Source organism: Platalea leucorodia (assembly GCF_965183815.1).
Source record: "Platalea leucorodia genome assembly, chromosome: 2".
Classification (NCBI taxonomy): Eukaryota; Metazoa; Chordata; class Aves; order Pelecaniformes; family Threskiornithidae; genus Platalea; species Platalea leucorodia.
The window spans coordinates 115,758,113-115,770,941 of NC_138824.1; the positions used below are offsets into that span (position 1 = coordinate 115,758,113).

The 12,829-nt window shown below is 44.3% G+C and overlaps 1 protein-coding gene across 10 annotated transcripts in view; it reads left to right on the plus strand.

Annotated features, from left to right (window-relative positions):
- The first annotated feature begins 774 nt into the window (after positions 1 to 774).
- The window catches only part of POU2F1 (POU class 2 homeobox 1), a 116,281-nt gene continuing 104,226 nt past the window's right edge, over positions 775 to 12,829 (plus strand). For 7 of the 10 annotated variants that reach the window (XM_082331896.1, XM_082331897.1, XM_082331895.1 and 4 more), the window contains exon 1: positions 804 to 856. In XM_082331896.1, the coding sequence (XP_082188022.1) occupies positions 821 to 856 (36 nt within the window). In that variant the 5' untranslated portion in view covers positions 804 to 820. Of the gene's footprint in view, positions 857 to 12,829 lie in introns of all 10 variants that reach the window. The other 3 variants (XM_082331898.1, XM_082331892.1, XM_082331893.1) reach the window with 2 other exon arrangements.

Consider the following 12,829-nt stretch of genomic DNA (forward strand, 5'->3'; position numbering starts at 1 on the left):
TTAATTCTGCTCGGATCTTGGGCAGTACCTGTCGCGGATGTGAGCCGTATTTTCCCACCACCGCTTGCAGATAGAGCTCCTTTCGAAATGCCCTTTCAGCCCAACGGTTGCATTTGAAGACGTAGTTGCCGCTCTTCTACTACCACCATGAACTATTTGCACTACTCCCCCTCGGCCGAACGGTTACCGAAGGCCGTACGAGGCAGGGCTGGAAATACCCCCGCGGCCGGGAGCGGCTCCTCCCTGCCTGCCCCGCCGCCCTTAAGCCGCAGCGGCCTTCAAAGCAGCCCCCGGCGCCGCCGGGCCACCCCTGGCCGCCCTGCGCCACCCGGCGCCGCCGGCCGCAGCCCGGGGCCGCAGCCCCGCTCCCGCCGACGGCCTCAGTGCGCAAGCGCCCGCGCCCCCTCCCCCCCAGCACGGCGGCGCGCGGGGGCAGCTGAAACACTGGTGCGCGCGGCGCGACCGTTTACACGTTAACGAGCGCTCGACCTGAGGCGCCGGGCAGGAGCCGCGCGCATGCGCGCTGCCGCGCGGGAGCTGCGCGGGGCGGGGGGGGGAAGGCGAGCGAGGGAGCCCGCTGGCTCGGCGCATGCGCGGGAGGGAGGGCGGGGGAGGAGGCGCGGGGAGCGGGGCGCCGCGCAGGCGCGGAGCGAGGCGGCGGCGCGGCGGGTCGGCGGCTGCGCAGTGGGGCGGCGGGGGGAGGGGAGGGGGAGGGGAGGGGGAGGGGAGGCGGGGGGGGCCGGGAGCGAGGGAGGGCTTATCGGGCGGCCGATTTTGGTTAAAATATTCAAAATGGCGGACGGAGGAGCAGCGAGTCAAGATGAGAGTTCGGCGGCGGCGGTGGCGGCAGCGGCAGGTAATCATTACTGCATTTTACATATTCATATTCATACTCGCACACGCGGCCCCCCCGCCGCCCGCCCGCCCCGCTTAGCATAATTTATTAGTACTCAGGATTATTATAATTAACGGCACAGGAGGGAACGGGGGGGGGGGGGAGAAGGAAAGCAGCCTCCCCGTGCGGGGAGACACACACGCACGCACACACACACACACACACAGACACACGCTCCCTCCCTCGCCCGCCCGCTCCCTCACACGGAGCCGCACTCGCCCGCACGCCGGGGCACCGGCGCCGGGGCAGGCAGCGGGGCGATGGGGGGCGGCGGCGCGGGCGGCGGCGGCGGCGGCGCAACGGCGAGGCGGTGGGGTCGGGGTGGGGGGGGGAAGCCGGGAGGGGGGGAGGCGTCCCCGCACCCAAAAGCGGTCGGAGGTGGCCAGCCGCCACCCGGCCGGGCTCCCCCCGGGCCCGCACGCCCACAATAAAAGCCGCTTTACATATTCATGGCGGGGGGGATGCTGCTGGAGCGGTCCCGGCGGGGGCCGCGGGAGGGGACTCGGCCCGCCGGGCTGGGGGGAGGCTGGCGGCCCCCCGAGGGGGGCAGGGTCCCCCCGCCGGCACGGCGGCGGCAGGACGGAGGGGGACGGAGGTGCTGCCCCCTCAGCGGGGCCGGCTGAGGGAGAAAGACTTGGGTTTCCTCTCCTCTCCTTACCCCCCGCCCTCCCCCGCATGCCCCCCGGCCAGGGTTATTTCCCCAGAGCCTGGGGCCTGCAGGCTTGGGGTGGATGGGTGCGGATGGCCTCGGGGAGGGGTAGGACGAGAGCGTGGTTTGGCTTTTTATTTAAAGCTGCCCCCCCCCCCCCCGGTAAAGGGTAGGTTCGGCGTGGGGTGACCTGGGGGGTGTGCGGGCAGAGTTCCTCCGTGCCCCTCTCCGACGGGAGAGGCCGCCTCTTTGCACCCCGAAGGCTGGATTTGCCCCGGCGGGGTTTGCCCTCCTCCCGCTTCCGAGGGCCTGGGGGGGAGCAGGGTGCTGCGGCCCCGGGGCAGGGCCCCTGGGTGCCGGGCACCGGCCCCGCGGCCCCTCGCCCGGGGTGCCGCGGCAGGGGCGGACGGCGGTGCCGGCAGCCCCGGTGGGCTGGCACTGGGGGTGCGGGTCCCGTCCTTCTCCCTCGCGCTCTCTCTCTCCCTCTCCTTCTCATTTGAATAATGTCTAATTCGGGGAGGTTTATATTATTGAAATGGCCGCCTGGCTTTCCCCGCCTCTCATGTTTAGTAATTCAGACCTTTAATAACAGCCACTCAGAGCCCAACGCCGTGTTTATATTTTACATTCGCCCCATGTGCTTTTGTGGTTCAATATGATTCTTCTTTCTCGCTCTCTCGCTTTTTTTAAATTTTCTTGGCAACCCACAGGGCCCCGAGATCAAACCCAGGCTGTGTGAGGAGAGGAGGGGGGAGAGCTAGGCCCTGGCTCCTCTGGCAGGCGCCTAGGCCTCACTCTCTGCTGCTTGATTTATTTACTAATAACCAAAATGACCCCCCCATCTCCACTCCACCCCTGCCAGCAAAAACAAAACCCTCCTGGGGCTTGAGCAGCATCAGATCTGCTCATAGATTCTCAAACACTCATGTCTTTTAAATAAGGAGCTTATTTTTAATTTATAGCAACTCAAGACTGTAAAGCTGTTCCTTTCATATCTGCTTTTCAGAGGCTTGGGCATTTTTGGTCCCTTTGTCCTTGATTCTTTTCCTTAAAGGAGAGTTGCTTCTAATTTACGTTTCCTGGCACTGAGAGAGCTATAGAAGACACTCAAAATCTGAACAGCTTTCCTCCTCCCTCTGAACACAAACAGAATTGAATACATTGAAGATAATCTTATTCACCTTCTTTTTGCTTAGTGTGGATGCAGTTTAACAGTGCAGTGTGTCAGATGCTTTTGTCGCTGCTTGTATCTTTGACTGTTCTGGGTTAGGGGTGGGTTTTTTTCTTTTTTTCTTTCATTTAGATTTGGCTTTCAAGACAGAAGATACCACTAGGCAGTACAGCGTCTAGAAAGGAAGATAAGTTTTTCTGATTGTGTCATAAGAACACCAAGTGAAAATTGAAATTAATCCTCTGAAATTGTCTGGAGTAATTCAGTTTTAACCCAGATATTAGTCTACTTAGACCGAAAACAAATGGACTACTTCATTAGAAAGAGGCAATCATTTAAAAAAAAAATTATGCAGGGATGGGTTTCAGATAAAACTGTGTAGGTTTTCATTAGTGACCATTGTTTTCACCCTGTGGAGAAAAAGGACCTAACAGCAGGGTACTTCAAAGTAGCAGTGCCAGATTAGCATGTAAACATCTTTGAAACATGACTAGGAAGAGAGTTCACATACGAATGCAGGCAGCGTATTTTGTATTTTGGTTCTAAATTTAATTTGTCACAAAATACTCTGCTGCAGCTAATGAAAAGCGTTTTGATTTCAAAAATAATGACTCAGATTATTTATCCTTTTTCTTCACCCTTGGTGAAGACAGGCCTTGAATACTAGAAGAAAAAAAATCTGTAGAAGCGGTAATGAGACTGTTCAGGTGACTGACTGTTTCACAGACCAACAGCACAAGGCTGGCTGGACAAAAAGCAGTAATATGATTTCATGCCTTAAATAGCATATGTTTTTGCACTCGCTTCACAAGATGTGGTCAAGCCGATGATGTCATTGGCCAGAGGACAAGGTGCAGTTAATTTGATTTATTGACCTGGGGTGAGGTGTAGCACTGAAACCTTCTCATAGGGAAACCATTTATCTGAGGACAATTTCCTTTATAGCAGCAATTTAGCCACTGCTGAGACTGTAGATATTTTATCCAGCATGATAAAAATGTACATTGCATCTTGCAAACAAAATTTCTTTGTCACTGACATTTTAGTAATTTTTATAGAATGGAATACTGGACAGTGGCCTTGTACAGTCTTATGGCCGAGCTGGGGTTTATAACTCTGAATTCAGGTATTTACATGCCAAAATACAGATGTATTTCTCTCTAACATGTATTTGTGTGCCTGTGTTGTAGCTTAAAATTTTACTGGAACATGATGCGGATAGAAACGTGTCTTCTCCAGTGAAGCCCATAGGCAACACGTTTGTGGGAAGCCCCTTTTCCCAAACCCTGGCGTCATCTTCACTTGTCGGAAAGTGTCGAGGCTAGTGTGTGGGTTTTACTCCTCAGTCTTGAGTAAGGACTTTTATGTTAGTATATCACTGATGGGTGTCAGATTTTAAGCTGCTTCTTGGACCTTCTCTCTCAGTGGTGGGTGGGAGAGTAAAAGAAACTTTTTTTTTCTTCCCTATGGACAACCTGGCTGTGGTGAGGGTGGAGTGTTGTTCTGCCGTTGCAGTGCTTCCTAATTTTTACCTAATTTTTAGGGAATATGTTCTCCTATTTTGGCTGTCCTTTCAGCTTTTACTTTATTAGGGACAGAAGGAAGAAGGCTTGTCCTCCGTATGAAATAGTTCCACTGCCTGATTACATCTGCTCAGTTATCAAGGTGGCTCTGCTTTTTTCCTCTTATTTTTTTTTTCTTTTTTTTCTTTTTTCTTTTTCAAAACTGACCAAAACTTACCAGTCTAACAGCTGGTTGGAAAACAGGCTAAGCTGTGTCAGTAGCTGTGCTGCCGCATGTGGAGCAGAACTGGGAAGATGTGTGTCAGTACGGTGATTTCACAGCTAGAGGAGCTGGAGCTTACTCCTCACTTCCTAGAAGGAAGGGGGAAGAATCGCAGCTTCCCGCCCTGTCATTTTAAGAGGAAAAAATCTCAGGTTCGCTGTCACTAACAATTTCTCAAAGATTAGCCTGCAGTGATAATTCAAGCAAGTAAGTGTTAATACTGACTTCGTGATGCTGAATGTGGATAGCTTCTGAATGCTTGTCTTAGCAAGTAATAGTGATGATGTCTGGAGTTGCCTCACTTGATGGAATCAGTGAGGTAGCCTTCAACTTGGACTGTCCATTAAACCTAGGAAGCACCAACATATTCTGTGTTAGGAGTCTCTTATGTGGTGTGAAGAAGTGTTGTTCCCACTTCTCCTTGATTGTAATAATGTATTCCCCAGAAAAATGAGATTTTGAACACCATTGTCACTTAAATAATCTTTGTCAAATTTCAAGTGGTAAATTCCACATTTAGAGTAGCACGTTTTTGCCGTTTTCTGTATGTGTGAGGATGCAAAGAATTTTGAGGTAAATGTTTTGTCCGTGCTGTCCAGAATGTTTTTGTTTGATTGATCTGTCATGCATTCTGTTAAATAGTGTTCATCTCCTCCATAGACATGTTGGTTTTGTCTCCTGGTTCTCTGGTAAATTTGCAGTAGTTTTTTGTAGCATGCGATAAGTTTTCATTTGCTTTCCTCAAATTTTGGCTCCTGTGGATTTCAAGACTTCAAAACAGAACACAGCATTTTTAATGTGCAAATCTAGTCAGTTAATTTTCTTACCTTTTTTCCAGCATTGTTTTCTATTCCCCTCAAACTGTTGTTGCCTGTAGGACAATAATCTTGATACTGATGTTTTATACAGCTGACAATTAGGCAGCCTCTGCTACTTGCACTTACAGCTTTATTATTTTTATCTTGATAGAACCAGTGACAGTCCAGGCAAATGACTGTCTTTTATGACATACGTATTTTCAGTCTCTGTGACAAAGCTGTTGTCAAAAGAAGGTGTCAAACAAAATTACGTATGACTTGAGTGTCCCAAATGTGATATGCTTGGTTTGGGTGCTTAAGCTAGTATGTGAATGAGAGACCATCTCCTGTTGCTGGATAGAGTTACAGTGCTGGCTGTTTACTACCGCAGAGATTTGCTTCTGTGTTGATAATTTTTCCCGCCCCTTTTCCTATTGTGCTACATTGTTATACAGGGCAAGTTAAGCTTGGGATTTGTTGGACTCAGTGTGGGAGATAAATTTAAGGAATGATACTGGTCTTGGTTAGTGAGTATTAAGTAATTCCTTGTATTTCACTTGAAACTGTTTGGCAATTGCTGATCTGAGAAAGAACACGTACATAGATTTATTTTCCTTTCTATAGTTCTTTGCATTAAATTTCTTGAATTGTGTGAGTAGGCCCTCATGCTGCTTCATGCGCACTTATTTTTCTCTGTAGAAAAGGAAATAATTACTTAAGACTCAGTATTATTCCTTTCCCTAATTTCTCATTTCACAACTAGCTAGAAAATATCCACATTCGTTAACATAACTGTATTATAAATTATGAGCTCTATAGTGCATTACAAAGTCTTGGCAAAAGGAGTTTTTTATAGACTGCTACTGGCTAATTGAGTTAGTTTAGGGTTAATAAACAACACAGTTGAGTGATGAAGTGTTGGTTTGGTAGAGAGGATTTACTGGGTTCCAGTCCTGAGTTTGTCACCAGTTTTGCTTGCTTTGCTGTTCTGGGCTAAATCCGTGTAATGGGAATTACAGAGAACATTTTCACAGGGGTGTCGCTGGGGGAATAATTAGCTAATGTTTTGTAGTATTTCTGAAGGTAAGAATACTGTGATTCTTCTGCTTTTACATGTAATCAGCCAAGCTTGTGCCCAGGTTAAACTTTGCTTAGGATGTTTCTGTGCCGGTACTGTTCATGTACTCTCATCAGTGATGAAGGCCTCCTGTTGTAAAGGCACAGATTACTGTCAGTTCTAACTACAACGTGATGTAGATCTGCTGTAGGGTATGCAGTTCAATGACAGTTTAAATCAGCCCGAGCCTGTCCTCATCTCCCTGTGTGTTCCTGCCCCCTTCTCTGCACTGGTGCAGATGCTTGCCTGATTCCTTTGCTGAGCTAGCTCAGGGAATTAAATTGGCAGAAAACAAGCCTTGCCAAAAATAATGAATAGTTTTTTTGTTGGTTTAGCTCTCTGGACTGGCTTACAAAGAGATTAGACAAATAGCAGTACCAATCAAGGAAGGGAACAAAAAGCACACGTGTTGACCCAAGTCTTCTCATAATTTCATTCCTTCTGATGGCTCTCCTGTTGCCATAAATGGGGAGTCATGTTCTCAGCCATGTGATCCTACCACTTACGTGGCACTCATCCTAGCACTTACTGGTTTCCAGGATGCTCCAGCTTAACTTGCTAACCTGGTGGAAAACTAGCCCCAGATAATTTTAGATCTTTGGTTTGTGAGTTGAAATTGGCTCAACAAAGGCCTTCAAGTGCAAGAGAGAGGGTAGAACCATGTGAGTGAAAGTGGAGGAAGGGGAAAGAAGGAAGAGAAATGAAGCTTCCTCTTTTCAAAAGCAGCAGCAAGCATTCTGGTTAGCTTAGTCGTATTGTATAGCTTCACTTTTAGATTGACATAAACCACTGTGAAGCCACAGTTGATTGAGTTGATGAACTCCAGTTGGTCTAAAAGGGTACAGGCCCAAGGGAAGTGATAGGAATATATAGCCATGGGCACTATGCTGGACCTCCTATTATAGCAGCAGGCTGTACATAGATCACTGAAGCCAGTGATGAAACTGCACCTAAGTAAAAGAGTAGCTTAGAAACCAAGAGATGCTGAAAATTTGGCGTGGTTTGTGCTGTCATAGGTATGATTGCATTAATGGTAGCCACAGCAGAAACCCTTAAATAAAAATTGTGGATGAGATCTTTAAGTGGTTCCCATTATTTTAGTTCTGTTTACAGTGAGACACCTCTCTAAAAAGGACTGTGGCTTAAAAGGACGTATTGGCAAAAGTACTTGGGAAATTACATACGCTATTACTTCTGCTAAATTTTGGACTGATATCCCTGTAAGGTAACCTTTAAAAAAACCCCCACAAAAAACCCAAGCGTAACTGCTTCAGCCATTTAACACGATCAGTCTGAGACAGATTTATCTTTTCTATAAACCATGATATTGTGACAAGGAACCTTTTGCTCATCATTCCTTTTATTTTTTTGTTCCCAGAAATCAGATTTGGCGGTATAGAAATGAAGTAGCATATATAGCATGTTTGACACTGTATGATAGGGCATGAAGTTTTGGAAAAGGAAGATATGAACAGCTAAGTTACTAAAATAGTACAGTTGAAGACTTAAAAATAAGTGTAGAAAAACCTGTTGAATCAGGCTGGAGATGTAGCTTGCTTCTTTTTTCCCCTTCTTTTCTTTAAGAGGTGTTAGGAAGCCACCATCCTTTTTGCAGTGAGCTCCTTCGCTGTTTGTTCTCTTTGTCCTTTCAGTGATTCAGTTTTATTTGAAAAATACCGTGTGACTTAGTAATTTGTGCCTGACCATACCAGTGTGAAGTTGTAGCTTTATACTACTTGGATATAGCTGAGGGGGAGGAATATACAGTGAATACAGGTAGAAATGACTCAGATGTTTGATGAATCACTCATTTCTACATTATTAGTTAATACAGTCTACTGAATGAGAAATGAGATTTGAGTTTCTTCCAGAAATCCTGTTGCAAAAATGCCTTTCTAATTATTCATAATTTTGTTTCTTACCTGCTGATCTTTAGTAGATTATCACTTTTATTTGAATTTTCAAATGTAGGTTTAAATAGACATTTGAATTTGTTTATTTCTAAGGCCGCAGGTATATGGATGTGCCAGGAAATGCTACCTCCCCTTCTTACCAACTCCTCCAGGAGTGTTTCCCACCCCATCCTCCAATGCATGTGCACATACCTGTGTGCCCACATGCTTTGGAAAAAGTACCAGAAAGCTTGGGCTGGGGACAGTTTCTTCTGGCTCTGATTGTAGTAGTAGAGGACATTACTGCTTCTGACTGTTGGGAGTTTCCTCTTCCCCTGCATCTATTGATGGGTCTGCCCAATTGGGTACTGTCTAAGCCATCTCAGTTAAAATTAGCTGGGTTAGTAAAGACTGTGATCTAAGCTGCCTAAAGTAGCCCAGATAATTGTGATAGAAATCTATGAGCGAGGGATTGTCTGAGTTGCTTTGTCATCATACCTAAGGGTACAGTTCATGTTACACTTAATCCAATTTAAGGGTGGGCTGCTGCCAAAAAGAAATGGGAACATAAGCAGGAAGAGTCTTGGCCTGCCACTTTCTGGACCATTGTCTGTTTTGACAAAGCCTGTGTAAAACTGTGTCCTAGCTTCTGGCAGAAATGGGTTGGGGTTGTGTGGAGAAACTGGAGGTAGGAGGGCAAAGGGAGCAGTAACTTTCCACTTGTAACGTTTCTTTCTGAATGAGGGTGTCTGTTCTCAGTGTTAGAAAGACATGGTACTTTTCAGGCTTTATTGAACTTTCCAGTGGTATTTTTATGTTTTTATTGAATTTGTGTTGATCTGAACTACACGATGTAAATTGTTATGAGTATTTCCAGTATCTCAAGTGAAGCATGTGATTTACGAGTCATTTCCCTTAAACTGACTTAATAATAAAATTATCTTTACTTGCTGTTCCATTTCAGTCAGAATATAGTTACTTTAGACAGCTTGTGGCAACAAAGCTAGCTGAACTTGGGAACTTAGGAGTATCTTTCAGACCAGTTGAGAACTTGCGCATCTGTATATTTATTTAGTCCGAGGTCTAGTAGCTTCTGACTTCAAATCAGTCACACCGTCTCACATGGCAAGTTGTTTGAATTGCATCATTGCTAACCTTTATCCAGCTATTATTTTAGTGCCAGCATAGCTTCTCTTTGGTTAGGATGGGTGTACCAAAGTAAGGAAGAAGCCATCAGCTGCCAGGCTGCACCGCTGCCTATCAAATTTTGCCAACCACTGCCCTAGAAAAACCTGTTGAAGTAGCAGCAGTTGTAGGGCAGACTTTTAGTCAAAAGTTCTCCAATGAGGACACATCAGGGGGAAAAGTGTAAACTAGAAACCTGATCATTTTCCAAAGTTGATTTTACTCAGTTTTGCAAAAAAACGGATCTTCTAAAGTTGCAGAAATTTTTCATGTATCTGGTTTTAAACTGACCTTTGCTGCTTACCCTTTTTCAGTGTGTGCAAGGTTGTACAAAGAAGGGCTAAGCAGTCTGTTGCATGTTGTTCTTCACCTCTGGCTGCTGAGCTGCAAATTCTTGGCATTTAGGAATATAATCAAAGGAACTGTCCCTCTGTGTGCCCTGTTTTTACACACTTTCCTAGGTGTCTGCTGGTGACTGCTGTGGGAGGAGGGTCAGGTAGATCCTTGGTCTGAGCCAGTATGGTGATTTTAGTATTTTCTTTCAAACAAAAAGAAAAGTGCCTTCCCACTTACTTCTCAGTCCATCTTAAGTTTTGTATGTGGTTCTTTTCCTATTCTACAGTGCTCAGGAGCTGTAAAAGAGTTCAGGAAAGATGATGTTCCTTGTCTGCTCTGCACATTTCTATCTCTGGAAAACACCCGAGGGGTTGTTCCAAAGGCTTTCCTACTAATTTCTAGTTCCCTACTAGGGAACTAGAGAACTGGAAGCTCCTTTTGCTCTCTTACTTTGTGAAGATAAGGGGAAGATAAGGTGGGTGTTAAATTCAGCCTCTCGTACTACTTCATGGAAATGATCCACAACTGAGTGGATTCTCAGCTCCTTGAGACCCACTGAGGGTCTTGAGTATGTTTGAGAATTATCCTACAGACAGGGACTGCAGATCTGTATAACTTTTGAGCTTACTTTATTTCAAGACTATTCCTTTTCTCATTACAGTGGGAAACAATGGCATTGTAAAGAATATCTCCTCTCAGTTCTGAGAGGTACAAATGCTGTGTTTTATCGTGGTATGATTTAATTTGGTTTGGAACCTAGTTGCAACATGGTTGTACCTTATATGGTTCAGTTCAGTGGTGCAGAAGGGACTTGTTCCAAATATACTAAGGCCTGACTAAAGCCCAGTGCCCTAAAACTTCCTGAGAACACGCTTCAGCCATGCTTGTGTTGGGAAAAACTACTTCAGTAATATCGTTCTCAACATAGTTAACATTGAAAATGGATCCGGACGTGTCTTGTAACACATTTTAATAATATCTATAGTAAACATGACTATTTATAAACTAACAGCTAAATTTAAAGGACATAGCATTGTATTTAAGTGCTTATATGCTTACGTTTTCTGTAATTGTGGAGATGAGCTCTGCAACTGTGGAAAGGATTTGGTATATGGAAGTTTGAATAAAAGCACAAAGAGTTAGAATAGTTGTTTGGCATCTTAAATCCCTTGGCCTTTCTCTACATGGTTTGCTGGGGGAGAGAGGAGGGACAGGTAGTGTTTCTTTGTGTTGTCGTGTCTCTAGAGGCGGGCAACTCTAAAGATCCTAGCAGAAAATTTTCAGTTGTTGCTTCTGTTATAATATTGATAAATGAATAATACAAGAAAAAATACCATGTACAAAGGTGGGCCAGAACTTACGTCTTCTCATTCCCATATCTAGGTTAACATAAGCAAAAGTTAGACTTAACAGAAGGACTGTTGAGGAAAACCTAATCCAACAGGTTCATTTTAAAGTTATATAAAAAACTCTCTAAAATCTTGAGTCAGTCCATTATTTTCTTTGTGTACTCGGAGAAGACACATTAGTTGCTTAAGGGATCAGTTAATCTGTCAATCTTTCAAAAAGCAAAGTATTTTTTTCATTACTTATTAAGTAGTGATTTTGTATTTTGTGGGTTAGAGCTAGAAATGCTGTGTTTACTAATGAGGAAGGGAATGTCATTACCATTTGTCCTGTATTTACAGCACAAATAGGTCTGTGAATTGTATAATACAGACACTTCAAGAAATTTATACTCAGAATTGCAGAGAAGTTTAGAACTCTGCATTTCTGATGTAACTTGCTTGAGGCTTTATCAACTTGCTTCTTTCAGTTTTCTGAGTTTGTGGCAGTTGTATTAACTGTATTTGGTGTATTAGGCTATATGCTTGTATACACAAGTTGTTATCACTAAAGGCAGCATCTGTTCCAAAGGTTTTTAAAAACATGTGGAAGATTGTTCATTTCTTTACTTTTCAGTGGCAGGGAGTAGATTAACACACTCAACAATTTCCTTAGAATGTGTTGTCAACCGTAGTCGTTTCCCGACTGCACTTCATATTGTGGAAGGTTAGTTAAACTGGGGATTTTCATGGTGTCATCATTCAAGTAGTGATCATCGTTCTTGGTTGTGTGAAATAATACTAGGAGAACACAGAAGACAGAAACATATGGGATATAGCAGTCTACTAATCATCTGTTTCTGAAACTCCTCGTTTTATTGTTTGTATTCTCTGCTTTTTTTAATACTCATTTGTTGAGACAGTCTTTATAAAGAGAGCGGGGACAGGAGAGGCAGGTTACTTCAGTACTTCTGTCCTTTGGTTTTGGTGTAATCTGTGTACTTAATAGCAGTAGAGAAAGTGTCCAACAAAGGCACGAAGCCAATACAGAAATGTGGTGCTGTTGTTTAATTGGTAACTAGGACAGTTTTGTTTTCTTAGAAGCTGAAAAAAACCATCAATGCATCCTGAAACTGTTTAGACACATTGACTAATTACATATGGTTGTGTGGAATTGTTCTCTGGTCCAGCAATAATTTATGGATTGCTCTTTAAGAACCATTGAGGTAGCAAATAAGTATACTTTATACTTTACTATATAGTGTGGTCTGTTTGTTAAAATTTGTTTTGAAACAATTTTTTTGGTGCTAATCAACTCTAAGGTTGAATTGTGAAACGGTATCTGGTATTACTGACCTACAGCTCTTGACTTTTTTATTCAGCAAGTTAATATGAAGAAGTTAATTTTCAGGTGTGTTTTCCTTCATGTGCCTTTGTAATACTGAGTGATTTATTTCAACAAATATTTGAGATTGCAACATCAAATGTGGCATTTGTGCATTTAATACTTAACCCTTAGTCACAAACCTAATTGTGACCCGATAAATTATCAACTGCTTAGCTTTTTTTTTTTTTTTTTTAAAAAGATTTAATTTCTGAAGCTTTTGTATTTGTGAATGGTGAGGAGCTGGGAATAGCAGATATTCCTCAGTAAAAGAGGACTGTTTAGAGGAAAAG